Genomic DNA, 25404 nt, shown 5'->3' on the forward strand with positions numbered 1-25404 from the left:
TTGTGTGTTCTGACTGGAACAACAAAGAAAATGACACATAATACATGTTTCAACAACTGTCAACAACTGTAGTACACAATGTATTTAATAACAACCCTGCTAAGGCAAACAGTATCATTTATTTAAAAAAACGGGCCTTCACAAGGACTTTCTTTAACTTTTAATCTGAGAGGTTTTATCGCTGGTGATGTTTGAAGACAATTGTGAAGACGATTCTTGAAATTGCATTTTTGGACGAAAGAGGTTATAGGGTCATTGTGTTTAAATGGTGATATAGTTTGAACATATTATGCAATTTATGACAAATGGTACCGAAAAAAGTTGCACTTTTGTATACGTGCAAGGTGAGTGTGAACCACAACTTGCACGTAAACAAGAGTGCAACTGTTTTTGGTATCATTTGTCATAAATTGCATAAATTCGAACACATTATAACTGTTTTGGGCCAAACAAAAAGTATGGCTGGATTGCTAAGGAATGTCTGTACTGATTAGTCCTTATTTGAGCGAGAGGTGCTCCGTAGTTTTTGAGTTAGACAAACAGTATTGGAAGGGGGATTTTCTTTTTTTGGTTCAGTGTAGTTAGAAGTAAAAATGAAGTCACAATAAATATTAATGAGAGTTACTCTATTTGGAATACAAGAACTGTTTGCATTTTTCTTTCAATGGTCTGCAGTTATATGGGCTAAACTTTAAAGACACATTTGACTTTTTTGTTTTAAAACTCATGAACGTTTAAACAATGGATTAATCAAATTTTCTCGACCGGTTGGAAAAACGTGAGCTCAAGATAATGTTTAAAACATGTCAAAAAGTATATCTGTTTTGCTTTTTTTTGATACAAGTATCAATTTCTTTAACGGAGACGACAATTATGTAACAGTTCATGAAACTATTTTCATGTACAGTGAATTTTCAAACAGATTTCATGAACAAGCGCTCATTATACGCCCGGAATGGATAGATTTCCTTCGATAAAAATAACTTACTAAAATGTATTGCAAGATAAGTTCCTGCTATCCAGTTGTTCCTATTTGTAGATGTGATTTGTTTATATCTCCGTTCATGTTGTGTCTTTAAAGGGGTTTCCGCTAGCCTCTACTCCGCTGTGTCTAACTTGGGCACAACAATGAATCATTAAAATTGAGAATCGCTAATGGCCAAACCCGTTATTTAGCTGGGCTTACATTTCGTGCAGTACACGAGACCGATTCAACATAATTATGAATAATTCTAGCATAGCCGGGGATAAATACACAGTTCAAGCTATTGATTCTACATGACCCCGGATGCACAAACCGATCATTCGTCAGACGGATGACCCTGTATATGAACAAATACAGGTATAGCATTGTGAATGACCTCTGCGGATCATATCCTGGTCTGATGGTAAGGAAACCTAAACTGATGAGTTTCCGTTTGCATGCGTGACGTGTGAGCGTCCGCACGGCTACATTGACGTCGTACATTGTATTAGGGATGTCCTGACCAACCCGAAATTCGAACCACCGAGAAGCAAGTTCATTTTTTAAGGTCGCGTCCCAGTAATCAGGACGCAACGCCATTTTTCTTTTTTATTCACCTCTCTAACCCCGTCTACAACAGCTGGAAGCCCGCTTTTTCGAACGGCGGCATCTGCCATCATGAACTGATGGCCCACAGTTTATGTTCGCAACCGCACAGTACAACAAAAGACGACTACAGTGCAGAACGAAACACGCACTCGCGTACAATAGCTCGGCGGGTTTTTGATATTTGTACAGGCTTGGGACGTACCAGCACGTTGACAACACACCCTGGCTGCATGCACGGAGTATTACTGAGAGGCCGTACGTACACACGAAGCAACGTTGACAACTTACACCGAACCCGAAATTCATGATAGGAGTGGAATACCATTCTCCCCATCCCACGTAGACTCTACTGGGTCAGCCAAATCATGATTGTGGGGAAAAGAAGGACTTTCCTGTATTTTGTGTCCTGCTTTTTGATCTTGATGGTCATAGTCACACTGCGAGGAGGGAATCATCATGGTGGACCGCGGACTTCACCGCGTAGTCGGACTCGAGATGCCAAACGCTCGGCTGATGCCCATGCCAAAAATGCTCCTAATCCGTACAAATACAAAGTGTTTGATAACTACAACGAAGCTAATGAAGAATACGACGCGTATAAGGACCAAGGACCGAATGGGTATGTATAGTATTAGTAGGATAATTTCTCGACACAATCCCCCCGCCATTTCCACCTTTCATTGGCGACCACTCTCTCCCCACCCTGCCTTTCTCCCCATCTTTATTCTTATCTTTCCATATCTACATTATAAATTCCCCATCAATTTCTACAACTGTTCTTTTCGTTAGTGTAGCCTTAATGGGTAATACATGTACACTGCACGAAAAGACGACGCAAGCCGGTCATTTTTACTAGTTTCGTTTCTTATTCCTCCATAATAAATGCATAATTTACTGGTGAATCATAGCGACATCGCGACACCATGCATCCATTCTTGAAATACGTGCGCATGCATGACTAAACCTAAAAAGCAGAGAGCTCAATGTGCTTCACGAACCACGGGTATCCGCCTAAATAGCCTTTTGAAAGCTTTGTCTGAAATGACCCACACGCTAAAAAACTGCTATGCTCCCAAGTTGCAAAAGCATCTGACTAGGTTTGGCTGAAAACGGCAAAATTCGAAAAGTTCTGGCATTTTGTAAATTTTCGCAAATTGACCCCTACTTACCAGTTGGTGACATTTGAACCCAAAATGTGAATACCGTCCGAAGGAGCTTGGGCTAGGGATGCATATTTCACCAAGCTTGGCTAAAATTGACCTAAGTGTCTAGGAGAAGAAGCATATTTGTTTGAGTGTTGCACATTTTCCTAAAATAACCACTGAGTGACCATTACCTGAAATCTTCTAAAATGCTGTATATGGGCTAAGTATGTAATTGACGAAAAATTGTTCAAATCAGGTGAAGAATATGTTGGCAAAAAAAATTAGTGACCACTGGGTGACCATTGACCAAACATGCTGGTCACTTAAGATAGGACTCAGTTCAAGGAAGATCCTGTCAAAATTTTGTTGAAATCGGCCATGAAATTTGGCAGATATGACAAAATGACCAGTAAGTCACCACTACCTGAAATGGAGTCCTGAAATCTACTAAAATACTGTATGGGGTATGGGCTTAGAATGTCGTGGGCCTTGTGCACGAGTTGGCAATTTTTGTCGAGTTCCCAGAATGTATTTCATTTATTGTAACCGTTGAATGGGATGGCGCCAGACTATTTATGCAGGTATAATGCATCCTTATTTTACTGTCATTTTTTGGTTAATTGACATTAGGGAATGTTTTATTACAAATTTTAAATTATTATTTGAAGCAGACTGAAATCGCTTACTCCTTTCTTCGCAAGTTCCAAAATTCAGATTTTACCTCACTTTCAATTCAATGTGGCCGACTCGTGCATAAGGCCCATTGACGAAAATTGGGTCAAACCAGGTAAAGAATTTTGGCAAAAAGGCGTTGTACCTGTGTCAGTAAAATTACTCTATACTGGCCATTAGGTGATAACTCGGGTCTAGGAAAATCCTGTCCGAATTTGGCTGAAATCGGCCAGGAAATTTGGCAGATATAGCATTTTATTTGTGAGCGTTTGCCCGAAGAAAGAAAGAAAGAAACGCGACGATCACAATAAGTGCTTTTATGTGATACGTCACTAGTGTGCCGTTTATTTTTTTTAAAACGGTCTTTACGGCCCCCCGCATTTTTCACGTATCCATTGTCAAGTGATATAGCATTCCCCCTGATTTTCGTCACTACAAGCATGCATGAAACCTTTTCTTCGCAAATTGTGTTGAATCCAATTGATCTTGAGCAGCTGCGGTCCCAAGCGCGACGTAGCCATGGTTGAGTTAATTATCGATAATTCGTGTATAATGATGCTTCGCTTGGATTAGTCATAGCATTGTTTCGTCACTGCAGTGCTCTTGTTCTCAGTGCGATGAAACCGAAATTGTCCTTGAATATTTGTCATTTCCATTTTTTTGCTATGGGACTCAATTAAATTTATGCTTGGTATACCAATTACACGTACCAGGGTACGTGCGCATGCCTCTTCTGCATAATCATTGCGGTGCACAATTCAGTACATTTAGTAAATTTATGCACCAGCCTTCCATGTATTGATTATTTTATTGAACATCCTAAAATTGCGTTCGAGGAAGCATTTTGTTTTTACAGTTCCTCTTTACTTAGTAGTTTTCTTATACCAAATAAAAAACACAGTTAATTTTGAAATTGTGACACGGATTATTGCATATCAGCTAGCAGGGCTATCGTCCAAGGTTTTGACCAGTGTTATGTAAATTCGTGTGTGTCATGCATGATGCATCGATCGCGAGTCTGCATTGAAATGTAAATATTCCACAGCCGAGTTTAAGCCCATTGTTGCCATGGTGTGTTGTGGTCTGTTGGGCGTGTAAAGCTGATAACGAAAACACAACAAGGGCCCCGCAACTTCCAAACATCATTGAATTTGAATACCACCATAAGCGGCACATGTTGGCTTTGGTTCACGTATATATACATGTACATGTACATAGAGATGGGTGTGTAATTAAAGCCCGTAGGCATACATAATTATGCGTTGCGGGAGTCTCAGAGGGCATCCTTTGTTATTTTAGTTTATCAAATGTATTTATTAACATTTAATGCACTATTCAAGAGATGTAAGAACATTGCCCTCTAGCTCCGCCTTAACGAAACAAGTCTATTCTGACGTAGGACATATATAAGGGCCTACGATATTGAGGTCCTTTAAATTCAGTTCGGACGTTCAATTTGGTTTTAATTTCCTGCTTAAATCTGAGTTAGCCTATATGTTGGTCGTGTAAAATCCTAGATTTATTCCCTTGAGAAAATATATTTTTCGTTCTTGCGAGAAAGTTATCAGCCTTTGTTTTATACGAGTTAATTTCAAAGGCGGTAATCTATTCGGTCGTGATACTCAAATGTGCCAGTTCGCCAATTAAGATACCCCAGTCAATGTCTGCACTCGCAACGTGCACTTTATAACAAATAAACATGTTACTTTCTTTCACGCATGTTTATAGGATGTTTTACAAGTAATGGTCTTTTGTATTCGGCCCATTAAGACACGTAATTTGCACATGATGTCGTTTATGTATATAAATGTCACTAAAATAAAACCGATTTCTTTGAAAATTAATTTTCAGTGTTCTACAAAATATACTCTTGTTTACTTAAATCAACAAAGATATCAACAACCTTGACGTCGTTATGGTTATGCCCACTTCCATGTGGTAAATGCCACTGAAGTACGACGAAAAAAACAATCTCACCGATTGACGTCATTTTGGTGTTTACGTATTGACATGGCCTTGCATGTTTGCTTTTCATCGGTGACTTTTATTATTTTGGTAATGATGAGCTGTAGGAGATAGGTCTGCGTAAATCTAATGTATGAATTCTCATTTCGAAAGGGAAAGAAAATCCTGCTTCGTATAATAATAACTCCCCTTAACATTCGGTTTGTGTGACCTGTTGGGTGCTGTAATAATTGTCATAGTTTTGTGTGGTCGTAACTACGTACGTGCAAATTAGAAACCAAACAGAATACACAATTTGTACATTCTGTTTGGTTTTTAATAAAATGTATTATAATGTTACTTTGGCCCAGATGGTCTTAATATTATGCGTAACTCGTCCATTTCGAGCCTAGGATATTACATTCATGATTAACATGCACATACTTTCGTTTGTTAATGATTGCATGGGTAATAATTTTCTACGTAGAACCGTATAATTTTATCGTATATACGGATCATAAATATCAGAAAGAACAGCTTTCACTTGTCATGTTCTTTTCAGTAAGGGACATATATTCAATACTGTACAGTTTGGTTTTAAACAGTTTACAAGACCTATAGTGTCGTTGACACAGGAACTTTTTGCGCGTCATATGTTTTTGCTAGTCTGGTTTATAATCTATGGACGGCCGTAAAGGGGGGGGGGGGGGGCGGGCAACGTCTCTATAGTCCGAAGTGCCATTGGTCCGACGTCCCATTGGTCCGACGTCCCATTGTTCCGACGTTCCATTGGTCCGACGTCCCATAGAATTAGGGTTAGGGTTAGGGTCAGTCAACCTGAACCAGTGGAACTACACAGTATTATGTTTCATCGGACCAATGGGACGTCGGACCAATGGGACGTCGGACCAATGGGACTTCGGACCAATGGGACGTCGGACCAATGGGACGTCGTACCAATGGGACGTCGGACCAATGGGACGTCGGACCAATGGGACGTCGGACCAATGGGACGTCGGACCAATGGGACGTCGGACCAATGGGACGTCGGACCAATGGGACGTGGGACCAATGGGACGTGGGACCAATGGGACGTCGGACCAATGGGACGTCGGACCAATGGGACGTCGGACCAATGGTACTTCGGACTATTGTGACTCAACCGTAAAGGGTGGGGGAAATTTACAGTTTTTATATGTAACCCTCAAAATCACTGAATTCTCGACAGAAATAACCTTAACTGAATAAACATATTTCCCTTTCTGTTTGGGGCAAAAATTATCTCCGTTATATTGACGCCAACTGAAGGTCATCCATACAAAACGGCGCTCCTTATTTTTATAACGAAATCTAATTTGCAGAAATGCAAATTCTGAAAAAGTAATTAACACCCGGGTAATTAAAGCCAGACGTTGTAAGAGACTAGTAAGGGGCTGGGGTATATAAAACAAAGCACACACTGCGCGATGTAGACAAGAATGAATGGATAGATGCCATTATAAACTGCATGGACCAATCCCCAGATAGTGGCCTAATGGACAACAAGTCTAATGGCCTGTTGCGACGTCGTGTGGTTGATGATGTGATTGAGAAACGGCATAATGGACAAACTCTGAAATACAGTGTGCAAACAGACACCTATGTAATTATAATGGTGCAGGGCTTTTGGTATAGGCAAACATGACCTACATTCTTGAGGTCAAACGGAAGACAACTTTTCTTGAAGATTTTGTGACTTCTCTACACCCAAGACATCAATTTCAATATCAAGTCTTTTATTTTAGGGAGTTGCCAATTTTACCAAAATTTTTATCATCCATGTGCATTTGTCGTTGAATGATTGAAGCTGTGATTTTAATATTTTTTCTGTTAGAAGGATCCCGCTTTGAGGGACATAGTTTTTTTCCGGACCAATTTCATCAAAAAATCGTTCAATTTGAACCGAGGCCCATTCAAATTCGGTTTAAGTGAATGCTCCCTTAAATGAGCATTCGAGCATCAAAACGAGTCGTTCTATTTCGTTTTTTTTGATAAATATGTCAAATTTATATAGTCGTTGCGTACATTCAAATTCGTTAAAGGCCTCAGAAAGAGGTTGAAAGAGAATTCGATTGAATGAACTAGCAAATAGTTTTCACATATCTGGACTCCAATTTCTGGATTCCTTTTTCTGCTGATTCGCATTTGCCTATAATTGTAATGGACAGAAGAGCCTATTTTGTTTTCAGGTTATGACGTTGATCTCACCCTTGTTTCTACAAAGCTTTGTTAACATGTAATCGTGTTTAGAAATAGTCCACAAAATTACAAACATAAATAAAGTTAAATGAAAAGCACCAATCGAGTCTTTTAAGCCTTCCTCAAGTCGAGTCGAGTCATTCTGATGAGGGACTCGAGTCGAGTCGAGTCATTTGCTCGCAGTGACTCGAGTCGAGCCGAGGTTACGCCACTGATTAAGTGGAATCAGTTGATTTAAAAGATTAAACTGATCCCCAATCAATTAATTTTGCCAAATATAAGACTCAAAAAAGTGATTTAAATCAGCGATTGAAAATAAAATCGTTTGATTTAAATCGCGATTTTTCATAGTTTAACAAAACCTCCATAATAGGAGAGGATGATCCAAAGATCGGTGAAAGTCCACGAAACTGATTTCTTGCGCGTTAATCAACACAATTTTCTGAAAAAGACGCAAAGTTATACCAATATTGGGGACGCCTTTATTAAAGGAACACAGTACGTGTATCTTTCTTCAGAGAATGACAACATTTACATAAAATAAAACTGATGTTGCGGAGATGCGCCTGACATCAGGAGGCATGTTTTGCACCAGCCTCGACTCCATGGGCGCGTGCGCGTTCCTTCACTAACCTCGTACGTACATTTAATACAAATCCTTGCTAAATAACTCGACGTCGAAATTTTATGCTTCAAAAACACAACTTGTAACGTTTTAAACATGACGTCGCGCGTTAGATATCGACTGCAGTCCTAATTCAAATGTGTCATATTCTGACACATTTAAATTAGACCAATCCAGGGGTTTAGATCGCGCAAGGCATGATGGGAAACAACATGGCGCAGCAAGATCATACCCATGGAAACGAGGTTGGTTTTGCACATGTTATTGCGATGGTGTACCACGTTTAAGGTTGGATAGCTCAGTTGGAAGACCCCCCCCCCCGCTATTTTTGCCTTAGAATATAGAATGTGAATTTTGATTATGACATATTTATGTATCCAAATTTTACATGCATGAAAATTTATTTGTCACACTGCAGGTTTTCAAGTTTCACATTGTAAACAAATCATATTCTGCCGTGAATGTTTGACTCAGCAGCTTAATGTTTTGCGAAATTTATCGTGATTCTCTCGAGCTTGGGTGGACGTTAGTGTGCGTCGCCATTAGATGGTGATCTTATTGGTTTGATTAATTTAGTTATCTAATCTTGGGATGAGTAATAATGGTCGTCCTGGCAAATGCCTCATCATATGTTGTCTGTTGATATAGCCTAGCCTCTTATTAACGCATTCGTTCGTATTTATATGTTTGCATGGCGTTGCCGTTTGTACATGTACATTACGTAAGATTTTACACCATCATTAAATGCCGTTGGATCCATGTACGTAAACCCGGTCAGCGGATGTTTTCTCCGGAACATTAATTTATGTCTCTGACATCAACATTTTAATAACCGACCCACCCATGTTAATCAAGACACAGACAATCTTAATTTAGTTATTTGACCTGCCAGTGAAAAGACAAACATTTTCAAACGATTTTTGCTGTCGTCATGATGTCTCATCTAGCGTTGTCAGTGCACAGATTGTTACCATGAACTTTATAAAGGGGCTTGTTCCACAAATATACACGAGTATCATTATTTATTTATTTCTAAACACCTTATTCATAAAAAGGTTGGGTGTGTATTAGCCACTACATGTACATGTTTTAAATTCTTATGTTAATTTTTTTCCCTGTCGATAGCTTAATGATGCGTCAGATCGTGGCTGGATTGTGTAATCATTTCGTAGGGGATTTATTTGTTTGTTTTCAAGTTAATTTGATGAGTGGCGTGTTTTCTGGATTGGCGTTTTGTCATTTTACTTCGTCATTTTACTTCGTAAGTGGGGAGGGGATGCGGGCAAACCCAATCAAGGCCTGGATCCAAACCCGTTAACACCCCCCCCCGCTCAAAAACCCTTGGATAACTGAATTGGCCTTATTTAAGTATAGGCTCCCTATAGTGGGTAATCTGTATTGTTTTTACTCAGATGTGTAACCACTTCAAATAGCGCCTGCTTTTGTGTCCTCCGTAACATTACGATTTTTAGTTTAAAAAAGCGGAACCCAAACCCCAAAAATACATTTCATATGTAAAAAAATATGAGGCACACAAACACAATAATGACTGGAAAGTCAATTTCATAAGCTACTTTAAGATAAAAAAAAATACTGAAATTGCTCGATTCGTTCAAAGAATATCACCAATTAAACGCAATGACCCTAACACCTGTTTCGTCCAAGCAATTCCAGTATTTTTTTCTTTCTAAAAGTAGCTTAATAAATTTGCTTAATTTCAGTCATTATAATGTTTGGTGACATATTGTTTTAAATATTTAATATAAAGTTTTGGGGGTTTGGGTTCCGCTTTTTCTTGACCCACCCTTTATTATGCTCAGTTCACAAATGTAATTAGGAATAGTTTCTGCCTGCTCCATACAATTTAGACCGCGTAGTTTTCGTTCTGCTGAATATCTTCATTAAAACAACAAATGCAATTATCTGTACAAAAAACTCGTTAACAAATTTTTCTCGCTTGCTTAAATCCTCCCCGAGTCAAATTTGCCGGTTGATATCCGTGCGTTCAGCCAAAAAGCTTAAGCGCTACTTACACACAGTGGTGAAAGTGGGGTCTACTTTCATAAGGGGCACTGTGTTTGTGCGGGGGGGGGGGGGGGGGGGGTAAAAAGGCACCTCTTTTTGCACCTTTTTGAATTCAGTGTTGACAATGCACAACTAACGAAAAATGATGCCATATGGGTCCGTGTATTTGGTACTACATTTGTATTGGTTATACATGACATTTGTAGCTAACGAGGCCTCTCTATTTTGAATCACACATAATTATTGGACTCGCTTAAGTTCATCCTTATTAATATGTTTTTTCTTACTTTTATAGGGACAGTACAGATCCCTTGGACATTCGGACATTCTCGAGTACCGACGACCAGCTATTGTATTTATATAACAAGGTATTATCAGCGCCATGGATGCCAAATCGCAAGAATTTAGCCTCATTCAGGTGAGAGATCTTTTTGGAAACAATAGAGGGCGGTGTGCAGTTCCAATGATGCATACTGATGTGTACCTTAATGCCACTTTACAAATCGCACTTCATCTCAAATGTGTGCTTTACTTTGTATAAGTCCTTGACTTGAGTAATAGAAATCAAGTTTTTAGCACGCCCCCTTCAAAGATAATTCAATGTCATTGAACATTTTTGTACGAACTGAAATCGTTTCACCTGTTTATGTTTTCCAGAGATGTGTTTTATAGGCAAACAAGAAATATGACCGCACAAGATGAGGTGATTTTAAACCATCAAAACGTCAAGCTTGGCGATAGTCTGCCGTACGCATTCACCAACACTTTGGGTGCAAAGGATGGAGTCAAGTATTACTTCAACATTACGCAGGAAATTCTCGACGAAATTCCAGTGGTAGGCTAACGGTGCACTGAAAAATTGCCTGGGTTAATTTTACCAAAGAAATGGTGAAAACTGCAACTACCCAAATTGTGTTTTTATTCAATTTTGCTTCAATTCAGAAACCTTGGGACATTTATCAGTTAAGGCCACACTTTTGCAGTATTTTTGTATCATATCCAACTTCCGTTTAATAACAGGTTCCATTTCTGCCAATACACACTGAAAATTGCATGGGTTAACTTCACCCAAGACAGGGTGAAAACTGCAACTACCCAAAATTGGGGAGTTCTATAAGCAACGGTTTGGGTTAGAATTTCTGTTAAATTCAACCAAAACTTGTGGTCATACAAGACCAAATTTAATTTGCAATTTAGCTAACAATTAACAGACAAACTGTTAATTTTGTCTAGCTAAAATTTAATTCAGCTAAAATCGTTATGTAGGCAGCTCTTTGAAATCGAGTTATGGCCTTTGGTTGCATGATGGTATTTTCGCGTCGGGAAGATTTATATATTTCAATGTGGGCCCTTCATTTTTGTGGCCTTGGCGACAATAATAACAGAACTTAGGGACTCAAAAGGACTTGTCAGTCAAGCGAGATCCCACCAATTAACTACAGACTAGTGATTCGACTGCTCAGATACTTACTCGGTTCACTTTTGCACTGTAGGCCTCTCCTTTCCATGGGAAGACGTTCAAGCGGTGTAGCGTCGTTGGAAACAGTGGAATTCTCTGGAACAGCAAATGCGGGAAAGACATCGACAAGGCAGACTTTGTGTTCAGGTATCGTGTGTTTTTTTTTTTAAAGCCAATTCCTAATCGGCATTTGGTTTCTGCGCAATGAAGAAGTTTATGTCAAGATCATAAGGGATGATAAGTATGACAATGTAGAAGTATAAAATGTTGCTGCTAAGATTAACATTTGTTGAATGCACACTAAACCAACCAATTGCAGATTGCAGAAAGACCAAATAAGGCTCCTTTGTTTATTTTGTTTATCCCGAATGACCAGTTGGCACACCGAATTTGCATATTTTGATTGTTGACCATCACGGTTGATGTTTTTTAAAGATAAATAACCTATAGGTTCCTTATTTTACAAATGAAATAACAATTAACAAACAATGTAATCCAACAGATCCAACGTGCCACCTCTTCGTCCTTTTGTTGTGGACGCCGGACGGAAATCCAACCTATCCACCATGAACCCAAGCATCATCAATAACAGGTATGCCCAACCTGCTATGAGCTTGCCATCGCGCCAACGTATTGTTTCACAGCATGCCTAGCCGGTGTCACGGTCTCACTTCTCCGGCGTGCTGGATTCTCCGGGTGAATGCGGCGGATAATGGAGCACGTTACAGTGCACGTTACATGAGCACGATACATGCTCATGTGTCCGCTGTACTTACTTTTCCTCGGGCGGTGCTATGGGGTCTACCCAGTCCACCCAAGGATGTGTTATGTAACACTTCCTGTGGATGAAGCTTAGAGCATGTAGAGAGGACCATTGCCTGGGTCATTCCATGGTCTTGCAACAGCGTGGGTGTGTACGTGTGTGTATGGAAGAATAATTAAGAACGAACTCCTTGGTCTGTGCATGGCTCCTTGGTCTGTGAAAGGTCTGTGTTCCATGCTCGTTCGTGGTTGTCTTTATTTTTGCAACCATGTGTATCCTTCACATCTTTACATGTACAGTGTATTGGGAGTTCCGCGCGCCACGAAAATTCTGGATTCGACTGGTACCTTGTAACGTATACATTTGTACATACAAATATCCAAAGATTACACGTGCACCCGTACAACCCCAAAGGACTCAGCACACAATAAAGTTGGCGAAATGTACACTACTGCGCAACTTGCGCATGCGTGTTTAGGCGAAATTTCCCTCTGCGGAGAAGCTAGCACGCCGGAGAAGTGAGACCGTGACACCGGATGTATGTGCGCGCAGGTCATGGATGACATCAGAGCATATCGACCGAGAGGTGTAAACGCAAAATTCTCATAGGTTGAATCAATGTCAGTCTGTAATTTTTTTTTTTAAAGTTTCAACTCTATTGCCTTACACTCGCTGTTTGATTTTGTGATATCGAAAAAGTCAGGTATCAATTTAAGGTTTGCTCAGAAAATGCATCCCTTTTCTATAGTTTACGTGAAATTGATAATGCATCGCAACAAGGACATCGACCCAATTCCAGCAAGACGTTCTTTTTTAATGCGCATTTTCTGGCGAAATATTTTATATTTTCTGTATGTTGATATATTAAATAAAAGGAAATGTCAAGCAATAACATGGTACAAGTAGTTTTATGTCATTGCAGTTTTTATGTTATATCATTTTACGCTACAGATTTCGACGCCTTAAAGACATTGCAGACCACGAGAAATTCGCAAAGGAAATTGGCGAGTATAACGGCATGCTGTGGCTTCCGTGCATTGGATCGGTCAAGATGGTGGAGGTTTGTCTCCAGGCAAAACGGTCACTTGATTTCCACGGGGGAGGTAACCCTAGGACAGCTATCGCCAACCCGTATCATTATATCGCCGTCCAGTACTTTTGGAGTCACAGGAATTTGACGCAGTTTATGTCCACAGGTTAGTATACAATCTCTCCGATTACAGACCAACCCGGGCTCACTTCTACCACGAATCCCCCTTCTATGGCAAAAGGATTTTGCTAACAACTTTTGTTCAGATAATCATAGGCAGTTGCTTTGCAAAATGCTTTCGCCATTGGAGTGGGGCTCGTGCACGTGTACTGTGATGAAGTGCCCCGTCGCTATTCTGATTGACTTCTGCATGGCCGTGGTGTGAACTATTTGAAGTTTAACAAGCGTACATTTGACACCTGATTCGTATGTGTACAAGTCATCTACTCGAAAACTAGCACAAAGATGTGAAGGTTTGCATGTCCTCTCATTGTATGAGGCTTTTATCAAGTATAAATAATATATTCAATATTGGGTTTTGCCTTTCACAAGCACACGAGACAACACTGAGTATTCAATGTTATACAATGATGAAATTAAAAATCATCCTGGCGCAAATTCAACCTCATGAATTGTGCTTAGTAAAATAGGCTACAAGCCTGACTAATTTGCAGTGTGCATTACTGTGCAATCTATTCACAGCAGATTTTTGCTCAGAACTTAAAAAGTTATAATAGCTTGGGCATTATTTTGTGCTTAGCAGCTAAAAATTGAGCCTTGTCTCTTGTCTATAGAAAAGTGGACTCCAGCGCCCTCTGTTGTCACAATCACTATTGCAAATACGTGTGATGCTCTTAATGACTACAGGTTGTCGTTTGGTTCAAAAGAAATTCTTGATCGAACCTTTGAATTCTGTGTGAGTCATTACATTGCGACAAACTATTTCACAAAGATGTTAGTGGGACTGCATTTATTTTGTTTACCGCCTTTTAACTGATTTTCCACCTGATCCTTGGTAGGTTTTTACGTGACCCACTTGTCGTTAGCCATGTGTGACGAGACGCACTTGTACGGCTTTTGGCCTTTCGGAACTACGGTAGAAGACAGCCCTACAGACCCTGACAACAACACGGTGTCATTCAGGCAAAGGAAAGTCCGATACCACTACTTTGACAATCTACCAGGACCAAACGGCGCTCACTCAATGCAGGACGAGTTTGGAGTGCTGGTACAGATGCACAAACTAGGAATGCTGAAAATGCACGCCAGTAGTTGTCAAGAATGAAACTCTTCCACCCTTCTACCTCCCGTTCCCCCTTTTTAAAAATTAAATATCTCCCTCTTATGGAACAACACCACATCGATTTCCAAAGCTTCCAACTGCAAGCTGGCGTAGCTTGGCTAAAACGCCCTCTGTCGTTGAAAACCCAGGCTGGTAGTAGTCATGACTGCAGTGCGCATGATTGAACAAATGACGGGGTTCGTCTTTCGAGCTTGCCTAATCCTGGGGCCAGATTTCAATGCTCATTGAACAGAGACATTATGTTTCATCAGCAAAGATGAACTGCTGAATGTGTGCAGGGTACATGGATAACTTCCAATGTTTTGTGAATATTTTTATTATATGAAGCACATATCGCTTACCTACAATTTCAGGTGTTCTATGCTCACAAGGCCATAAAGTCAAGATGGACAAACACTGAATAATTATTAGCCGAAAAAAGAGAGCTTTTCTATATGACGACTAGGACCAGCGTTTTATTTCCGCGGGTACTCTGTCCGATGGAAAGAATAATGTCCCGTCGATATTTATTATCATAATTGCCATTCCTGATTCTTATTACCTGTACATAAAGTTTTGGGTCTGAGCCATCCGTGTATTTTTTTAGCGACATTATTGCCATAGCCTTCTCTTTGATGCGGTCATGTACATGTACTCGGTGTGTGAGCCTGTTTTGCACCAATGCAATGCCTGAAGGTGCAACACTGGGAAGTGCTTTGGTAACGGCAGACAATCAGCCTAAACCGAAGCCGATGTTTCAGTTTGTCTTCTTCCACGTTGTTGCCACTCCTAAACTTCTGATGTGTTTTAATAATTGCCAATGCTTGATTGATATTTATTATTACCATTAAATTTAAATAAGTTTTTGTTTATGTGTCTAGGTAAAATTATAAAGCTGCAGCACTGCATTACGTGAAAACATTTCTTAGAATGCTGACGAAAAAGAATGTTCGATGGTGCAGCGCTAAGTGCTTTTAAATGGTTCATGTTGTATAAAGACATTAAGGCCTATCAATAGCATTCTACATTGTGAATGTGTTCCTCGGACACGATCAATGCTTATTTGTTTGATGTAAAACAAACGGAGAAGGGCCTACAATATATGTTGGTCAAATCAAAATTGTTTGATTTGATTGTGTCCCTTGTGTTCTGGAATACTGGGTGAGTAAACAAAAAAGAAATCCAAATAGAAGGACCAATTTTTAACATAAATTTTGCCCGTAGCACTTTCGAAATCTAGGATATGAAATCCAAGTTATAAGCTTTCTTTTAGAACAAGAATCATTCGAATCACTTTTGTACTTTTCCAGTTAACGGAATTTTTAACACAGACATCGTTTTAAAATTCTGTCCACGGATCTCGAAAAGTGCCGTTTGTGTTTCGTTTTTTTTTTTACTCACCCAGTATATTATAACACATGTGTAGCGTTGTTTTAATCCGAGATCGGTGCACTCACGAAATAAAACCAATACTAAAGAGGTTTGACTAAAGAGGTTTGACTAAAGAGGTATTTAAGTTAACTTTATAGTCGAACTTCGCGTTCCTGGAACGTTCTTCTATTGATGAGGTTGCCATATAGCCAGAAATTAGAACGAAATCAAATTACATGTCATAATATAAGCCACTGGCGACGAGTATCATGGCTACGATTTTGATGTGTTATACAGAGGTACTAGTGTACATATTGCCTTTATTGCATTTGCCTTATGAATAGTACGGTATACAAGAAAATATTATAATACTTTGTTTACTCTGCATAATAATGGCGCTAAGCAGTATCTAACAACAATCAGTATTTTGCATTGTTACAGTACATGTATTTATATTTTGTATTGTTGAAACAGGGGATATGACCTACGTTCACCCCAGGGAAAATGATCAATGAAAAACCCTTTTCAGAAACAGTACTTGTAACACGTTGAGTTGTGCTATTGACATACTTTGGAGATATTCTCTCGGGGGCTTTGAAACTCTCTGCGATTATATTTTTTTTAATACTTCTGTAATGATTGGCTATGCGTTAGGTAGGGCAGGCAGATATGAGGCTTTTGATACTAACATTCTACAGATGAAGCCTGTTAGTCGTATTTATAGCTAAATCCAGAGGCTGTGGTATTTTTTCTTTAAAGCACTTACGAACGAATTCTTAAAAAAACCGCACATATGTTGCATGAAACCACGCGTAAGTTAGAACACTTTGTTCTCTGGACATATGCACGTGCACCAGCGTAATTGTTTATAACTTGGAAAACATTATTAAACTTTGCAAAATGGGTTGCCAGCCTTTTGGCTATCGTGATGAATATGGTTCGCCAGTGGGACGGGTACCAGTAGGACTGGCACGTGAACTTCACATTGTTAAGCAATGCCGTGTATATGGACAAACTTTATAATGCTATCCATTGAATGAGTGTTATCGTAATGTGTACAGTTGTTGGTGCAATATTTTTTTTCTCTTTAATATTTCCAAGGCGAAGGCAACAGCTAGACAAAATGACCACTATTTAAGAAGTAAATACATGTATTTTGAGAAGAGGTGAAGTAATTTACATGTACATGTATACTCCTTTTTCTTTTAAAAGATGCAAATAGTGGATCGGAATATTGGCAGGAAGGGAAGAAACCGCGTAGGTTTCTTCCTTTTACGGAGGAAATTTAGAATGACACCATCAACTCCGTCCATTCCTATAATTTTCCGTTCGAGATTGTAAGTCACAAATTGAAAAACACCAAGTGTCTTCCCGCGAAAGATGCTAAAAATATAGCTGCTATGGATTGTTGATTGTATATAATGGTTCTGCTCTTGTAACAAAAGTTTTCATGCCATATGTGTTTATAAATGGAACGTCTTAATGTTTATGTGTATTTTTTTCTCCAAACTGTTAAATGTAAGATACTCTGTAAACTATTGTTAAAAGACTTTTTTGCGACAGTATTTGTTTAGTTGCATTTAGGGTTTCCCTGTCTTATTATGATCAACGTTATGTTTTTATAAACTATAACTTTCTCTTGAGGTTATTATTATTTGGGTACAATTATTTGTTTGTATTAAAGTACTTATATGGTAACAAATCGTTTTGAATTGGTCTTTTATGAAGTCGTTAGATTTCCCCCCTGCCTCCAAATATAAATGATTTAATTAGAACAAATATTTATCTCAGCAAGCGCTCATACATTTCCACATAACTGAAAATATTTCACAATAGTACTGTAACAGCTCCTATGGATTGTCGGTCGTTCACTACCAATTTTACGCAATTGCAGCAGCTCATACCGGGCCGCGATATTTTTTTCCGCATGCCTTTTTTTTCTGTACGAATGCATATGGGCGTATTTCGAAGTAGGCGTTGAGTTGCAAGTCAGGTTCTCGGACTTTTTTTTCCCTTGAAAAAAAAAATCCAAACCACACATTGGTAAAAGAAAAGTGTTAAAAATGACTAACAGACCTTTTTAAGAGAAAAAAAGAAGTAAAGAAGAAGAAATTAAAAAAACATTCAATGGAAATCGAACTCACACCATCGGATTTGTAATCCAATGTAGTATCCAAGCCACTACAGCAGCGACTCGATCGATGTGGTAGTTTTAAACTTTATATTATTGCATATACATGTATAGCGCCCAACAGCATAATTCTATATACATGTATATACTAGCGAGCGTGTGGTATGGGAAAAAAAAATCGCTACCGGGCCTATAGTGGCCTAAAACGTCGATGTACATGTACATCTTATATTTTACAAAATAACGGTCAAAACCGACACAATGTCACAGTTGCCAAGTTAAAACATTTCTCGCTTCATCAATGACTGAAGTTATTTCCCATCTCCTGGTAATTAGCTGAAAATGCAATGTTTTCCTGCTGTTTTGGATAGGCTGCATAATGTTTCTATCAAACACACCCGCCCATGTTATTGCCAAGACAGTGGTGTTAACATGACATCAATTTCTCGCACGATTTAGCAGACAGAGAATATCCTATGCTATCTGGGGGGGGGGGGGGAACAAATTGGAAAAAAGGTCCCTTGAGCCAGTTCTCACCCGTTGGATGCAAATTGGACATGTAGGAAAACCGGTATCCTCACGCCGAAACAGACTCGCCCCCTCACAATGTCATTTCGAGACAATATAATCAAGAGACCGTTTTTCTGAAAGTCGCATCTCATACTTCACCTGTTTTAGTTAAATAGATCAGCCGTCGGTATAGCGAAATTGGTGTTTAAACTTGATGGAAGCATTGAGGGCAGAAAGGATTGATCTACGCTGCAAAGTTCATTACTTACGCCTGGCAAACATCAAAGACGCTATTTGCATGTAGGGCGCATCTAGATTTCTCACCACCGTGCTTTTAATGAAGAACACCCACACCCAGACAGCTCCCGTGGATGCACGAGGCGAGAGGTAAACCAATGTTTTCCTTGCCTGCCTAACGGGTTGATGACTAAGGAATTATAAATACTTATACGTTGTGCTCGCAAGTGCATTATCTATCATAGACGACCAAGCGTATGGTCATTACATTTCTCGCTGGCATCAGATACTTGAAGAAACGCGTACACACGGACGAGTAGACATTCTTTGATTGTGCGGCGGAATGGATCCATATCTGGCCTTGATGATTGTTGTAGGATATTATCCAATCGTGGGAGGTACTGGTGTGATCTGTAAGTGCCAATTCAAATTGTGTTTTTGTTCTTTAGTTGCTTACTAAACGGCCCTTATTTTTTTTTTTATCAACGGTTCTAGATTCGGCCATTGTTTGACAATCATAGGTGCCAACCTTATGGCACAGAGAATTCAACGTCCGAAAAAATGGCCGACTAAATGTAGAACATCCGAACTTTATGGAAATGTGCCTGAAATAGTAGTACACGAGGAGGAAACCTTGACAGATGAGGTGTGTGCAAAGAACAGTGTGTGGTTAAAAAGAGCTAGACGAGTGAGAGTTAAATTCGACAGCCACTCCTCTGATTATCCATATGGTATTAAGAATAGCCCTGATTCCAAGTAGGCCTATAAGTCAGTGTGTTGAAACGACGCGTGAGACTGGGATTAAAATCTATCACTAATCTCTGTCCAAAAAATTCGGAAAATAATATTTAGATATGAATACCAATTGCGTGAGTGGGATGTTGCCAATGAAGTCAACCATTGAGTGTTTCGTATTCAGCTACCAATAAGCCTATTCAACATTTCACTCACGCATGTGCAAACTCTCGTGAACGATGCAGTTTCTTATATAAACAAAACACGTCACGCGGTCCTTGTTGAATATTTGCTTTTTTTGTATCCAACAGTTAATAATTGCTCACACGAGATGTTGACAGGGGCGGCGGAACGGGGGGCCGGGGGACACTTCCACCCCCCCCCCCGATTTATCCAAGAGCCCCTCTTGCGGATATAAATGTGCCCCCTCGAGATGAAAACAAAACTGGCCTTAACATTTCGGATAATTGTTTTCATTTCTGATATGAACGAGGAAGATAAAAACCAAGCCCGAAAACCATTACAATTCGCCCTGAAAATGGGCACATAATGCGTAGTTTGCATGATGGCCGGTTTTGAAGAGCGCCCCTACTTTGGAAGATGCATGGTACCACGGCCCAGGCTATTTGATTTACGGAGACCAAGACAGTGTCCAGTAAAAAAGAACGTAATTTCAGCACGGGTGTGCCAAAAAACCCACAAAAAAATGCTGAGTACGCTGCTGCACCGACGGAATATGCCTTTTATACTGAGCAAGTGCCCCTTTTGATGCCCCCCCCCGGCCCAGTTTGAAAACAGCTCCGCCGCCGCTGGATGTCGAATTGGCTATAATTATAGCCACACCACCGAAGAGTGAAAAAAAACCTTCAAAATATCCTGCTGAACATAATGTAAACGCGAGTACACATGCACATGAACCATTAGAAATGGTACGCGTACGGGATACGTATGTGGCTCAGAAAAAGTAGCTGTTATATCGCCATTTTGTGTGGTTATTTCACCAAACTACACATGGAGCGCCAGATGAAATATATGGAAATGGTGATTTAATTTAAGACAAAGACAAGTTCAAAGCAGCCGCCAACAAGCACTACAACCAGTAACCAATCATCAAAAAGCAACCAAGAAACCCAGTGCACCTCTCTACTCGTTTTGCTCCTTTTTAGGGGCGTTGAGTAGTATCCTACCAGAACCAGAATTGAAACCTTTTGCGGAGCCACCCCTTTAATCCACACATATTAGAACTTGGCGGGATCACTTTCACACCACAATGTTATTTGAGCCACCCTGCCTTCAAACACGAACCATTCAAACCCCAAATTATTAAAACCACAGAATTGCCCTGTGAAGATCAAGACTCCTTAATTTTGTCAGCAGGGGCGATCCATGGCAATCCACAATGATCTTAAATGTGCACAAGTTCAGTAGGTTTTCCCGCCAATTTTAAGCCACCCACTAGGGCCAGGCAAGTGACACCCCCTCTGGTGGATGTACCATGGTCCAAACTGGGATCTAATAATAGATGACCTAGGGCATGTCTGCTGTGTGGCTTGGACAATATTAAACAGAGAATTGTGAGTAGTCTTTATTCCCTGGTGGGCGGCTCCATACAGAAAATTAGGCTAGCAACTTTTATCGAGCCACATCCCACACGCGCACCATTTATAATCGTCCCTATGTACAGTAACAAGCACGTCCAACCACTGGAAAGTCCAACTACTGAAATACTATTTTGTAAGAGCTAACGTGTTCCAAGTAGTCACATCAAACTTCGTGTTTTTGTTGCTTCAACATAAAGTCTTTAAATTCTTTACTTAATTCCAGTGGTGACACCAACGTATGGATCTGTTACAATTCCAGAGAGCGCACTCTGCTGTTCAGTGGCGTGTCAAACTGGTTGTGATCCTGAAAGTAAAAACGTCGATAGGATTACAACATACGAGAATCTGATTTGTAAATGCGATTCTTTCTGTATCGATTATGACGACTGTTGTCCCCATTATTCGGATCGATGCATGAACAGAAGCCATTCGTCACATCACGATGACCGTCAAAAGAGGTTGGAATGTGTTTGGACGTCGAATGCTCAGACGAACTTGTACAAGGAGAAATACGGTTTCTTCATGGTGTCGAGTTGTTTGGAAACCAAAGATTGGGGAGCATTTGGCGAGCTCTGTCAAACACTTCAGCCCAATTTTACCAAGATTTCTCTGCAAAAGCTCACTGCAACAATCAAGATGTTACCAGTTGCCAGTAATCTAACTGGACTGCATTACAAAAACATTTATTGCGCTCTGTGTAACGGGGTTCCAGTTGATAGTCTAGTTCCTTGGGTTGCCCGCTCCTCACTACCTGCTGACAGTAATGAAGTGTACTCTCGGTATTGGTTCGAACCCCCTAGTGCGCCCTCTATTCTCAATATAACGCAGCCTCGAGGGTGCATCACCGACGTTGAAGTTTCAGACCCGGATACACAAAACACCTCGATAGCCAACAAATGTTCCAGTCTATCGAATGTTTTAGAATCTGGTAGTTGCCTCGTATGCACGCAGCACCTCGATACACCCTGGTGTTATTTACCAAACTTGCCTATGGAGGCTCTGAATTTCAAAATTCCATTCAACTTTCCTTCATTTGTTCAAACTGAATTTGTCCCTTGCCCTGGCCAATTTATCTACGATTTTAACCTGTGGAAGTGTGTTCATGTCCTTGGCCCACCGGACATCACAATCCCATCTCCATCGACCGAGACTTTGCTTTGCTTGTCACGACATGCTGAGCCTCACATTATATTGGTGCGTCTACAGATGTCACCTCTGATGAAGTCAGTTGCTAAGGATGCAGTACGCCAAGACTTCATGTTAGCTTTCCGCGAAGCCATCGGAATCACAGACGCTAACGTTGAAGTTGTTTCGTGGCCAAATCACGATTGGGAACCAATTATTCAACTCGAAGAGAGCAGAGCAATCGCCTTTAAGGTTCAACTCCCTTTGAATTCATCTATTGAACATGTACTTAGCGCCATAGCCAAAGATCTCTTGTTAAATGGGCAAGCTAATCGGTCATACATCGTGTCCATGGTGGAATTCATGTTGCCATGTGGAGACTACACCATTGACCAATGCGTGGCTGACTCCAGCATAATTGAGGTACAAGATGAACATGTCACTGTGAGAAATAATACTTTGATATTTAATATGAGCAACGACGATATCAAATCTAGCAAAGTTTTGAGGAGAGTTCGCTATCGATTCAGGGACACAGAGAATGGAAACATGTCTGAGAGGTCTCAACTGTTCATCTGTAACATCAAGGAACATTCCAAGTCTGAACAGGTACAGTATTTGTTGTACGTAATTGGTACCGCGGTTTCATTGGTGGGACTTCTGTTGACATTTATGACGTACATGATTTTACCTGGTTTGCGTACGGTGCCCGGGGTAGGCACTATGAATCTAATAGCAGCGACTTTCACGGCTCAGCTGGGACTCCTCATAGCCGGCCAAACAGCGAGCACTGTCACTACTGCTCTGTGCACAGCCTTGGCGGCGATCTTACACTACGTCTGGCTGGCTTCATTCTCGTGGACCTCGTGCCTCGCTCTGGGCCTCAGTCGCACATTGGGTAACCCTACTGGCAAGCAGCGACAACTGCAAAGCAAGATGCAGACGGCTAAGCTGAACGCCCTCTATGGCTGGGGAGGGCCAGGGCTAATCGTGGCTGCATGCTTGATCGTTCACTTCGCCGGTCACCAGAACCGGGATGTCTTAGTCTACGGAGGGGAAAGCGCGTGCTGGATTCAACCCAAGGAAGCAAACCTGGTTGTTTTTGGGGTACCAGTGATATTGTCTCTCCTCGCCAATGTTGGTATGTTTGCGAAGTCTGTGCTAGGTTTACGGGCGTCTAAGAAGGCTACGAGACGTCTAAATGCACATGTCTCCTTTATCCAACGTGCCAGACTGGAACTCACCATTTACGTTAAGGTGAGAAAATCAATGTGTTCAGTAAACCCTTCCTTTATCCAAGCTACATACACAGCAAATTCCACTGATATCGGTTAACCGTGTTCGGGGTATATCGTTCATAATTCACCATTAATTATACAAAAGAAATTTATGATTTGCAACAATCTATTGTGGCTTCTTGGAGGGGTCGTACTAGTCCAGAATTTATGGACGATATTTTGGCATTATTAATAAATGTATATATGTTAACAATAATCCGCTTTCATAGGTCTCATTGCTGATGGGGTTTTCGTGGTCCTGGGCTCTCATCGGTGCCTTTACCAGAATCGACGCCTTCTGGTTCGTTTTCATCATCTTCAACTCCTTCCAGGGTGCCTATGTGTTCATAGCATTCGTCTGCAACGCGAGGGTGCTGCGCATGCTCCAGATGAGGCTGGGGCTACCGGGTAGAAGTAACCAATCACAAGCTGCCTATCATACAACGCGGGCAACACGGATGATGCAGGTGACATCAGCGTCTAATAAGAACATTAGTTCCACTACTCAGTGAACTTCAAATTGTTGAGGATGCAAAAGAATGTGGTTTTACATGATTCAGTCTGGGCCTGTTGGAATACTAAACCCTTTGTGTTCCACAATTGTTTTGGCGTATGTTCCAATTTTAATCTTGAATCTGTAAAATCCGAGACAAGTTACTGAAGGCAAAAGTTAATTAATTATTTACCATTATAATATCATATTAATGATTTCTGAAGCTAATGATGAACACCCGCCTTTCAATCTGTTTGGCCTGACAAGTCACTATAAAGCTTTCGATGTTTTCCGCCCAAAGTCTGATGCAAACAACTTGAGTACTCTGCAAAAAAATCTGCTGTGCGTTGCTTTCTGCTGTCCGTTGCAAGCATGTATGCTAAAAACTATACAATTTCATTCTTTTTATTATAATTAATATTTTAATATTAGACTGTAAGTGCAATACTGTATAATATAATAAGATCAGGCGACTCCATGTTTCAATCTACGTACCGTTTTGAAGACACGGACAACATTTCACAAAAGGACATTTCCAGTCATAGACGCGCAGTCAAGTTGCATTGTTATACCAGGGCGGATTCAGGAGTTTTTTCCGGGGGGGGGGGAGTTAATCAGCAAATAAATGCTGAAATGTAGACAGATTTTTTGTTCTTCGGTCACTTGGCCTCCGTAAAATCAATGGGTGGTGAGGGTGGGGGGGGGGGGGGAGGGGGGAGGGACTCATACTTTCAATGGGAGCGCGGTTCAACTCCGACGATCAATAGTAACACTATTACGGCACAAATACCACGTAACCCAGCTGGCTCTGCCGAATTTTGTGCACAGGCAGATTTTATTTGTAGAATTTTTTTTGGGTTTGAACCCCCAACCCACCCCCCTCCTCCTCTGGGTCCTTGCCTGTGTACAATGATATGATAATACGATGTTGCAATGGGATTAAATTTACGGCTGTAGGCCTACCGTGTAACAAATCTCATGAAAAGAAACGGGAAACTCGGTTGCATTATGGTGCAACCGTAAAAGTAATATTATTTATTTATTTATTTCTTATTTATCCTGGGAAATCTATTCAGTGAAAACAACTCACTGATCTCCCATGGATCCCGGCTCACACAAAACTACAATTAAAATACAATTAAAATATTAAGAGTACAGTGTAAGAATG

At 40.4% G+C, this 25404-nt stretch overlaps 2 protein-coding genes across 2 annotated transcripts; both read left to right on the forward strand.

Moving 5' to 3' along the window:
* The first annotated feature begins 1346 nt into the window (after positions 1–1346).
* LOC119737086 (CMP-N-acetylneuraminate-poly-alpha-2,8-sialyltransferase-like) lies at positions 1347–17829 on the forward strand. Its single transcript, XM_038211178.1, has 7 exons — positions 1347–2192; positions 10518–10640; positions 10880–11057; positions 11716–11828; positions 12184–12273; positions 13396–13640; positions 14494–17829. The coding sequence occupies exons 1-7, from the start codon at positions 1939–1941 to the stop codon at positions 14757–14759; spliced, it is 1269 nt and encodes a 422-aa protein (XP_038067106.1). The 5' UTR covers positions 1347–1938; the 3' UTR covers positions 14760–17829.
* A 5360-nt stretch (positions 17830–23189) lies between these two features.
* LOC119736821 (adhesion G protein-coupled receptor E2-like) lies at positions 23190–24255 on the forward strand. Its single transcript, XM_038210831.1, has 2 exons — positions 23190–23723; positions 23974–24255. Exons 1-2 carry the CDS (start codon positions 23190–23192, stop codon positions 24253–24255), a joined length of 816 nt encoding a protein of 271 aa, XP_038066759.1.
* Positions 24256–25404: the final 1149 nt, after the last annotated feature.

This window comes from Patiria miniata, unplaced genomic scaffold (genome assembly GCF_015706575.1).
Source record: "Patiria miniata isolate m_02_andy unplaced genomic scaffold, ASM1570657v1 HiC_scaffold_3, whole genome shotgun sequence".
Taxonomy (NCBI): domain Eukaryota; kingdom Metazoa; phylum Echinodermata; class Asteroidea; order Valvatida; family Asterinidae; genus Patiria; species Patiria miniata.

Excerpts from the sequence above, each read along its gene's own strand:
- LOC119737086 (XM_038211178.1), top strand. The coding sequence starts at position 1,939 with ATGATTGTGGGGAAAAGAAGGACTTTCCTGTATTTTGTGTCCTGCTTT. Across the intron at positions 10,641-10,879 it reads AAGAATTTAGCCTCATTCAG|AGATGTGTTTTATAGGCAAA; the intron begins GTGAGAGATCTT and ends TATGTTTTCCAG. Across the intron at positions 11,058-11,715 it reads TTCTCGACGAAATTCCAGTG|GCCTCTCCTTTCCATGGGAA; the intron begins GTAGGCTAACGG and ends TTTGCACTGTAG.
- LOC119736821 (XM_038210831.1), top strand. The coding sequence starts at position 23,190 with ATGAATCTAATAGCAGCGACTTTCACGGCTCAGCTGGGACTCCTCATA. Across the intron at positions 23,724-23,973 it reads AACTCACCATTTACGTTAAG|GTCTCATTGCTGATGGGGTT; the intron begins GTGAGAAAATCA and ends CCGCTTTCATAG.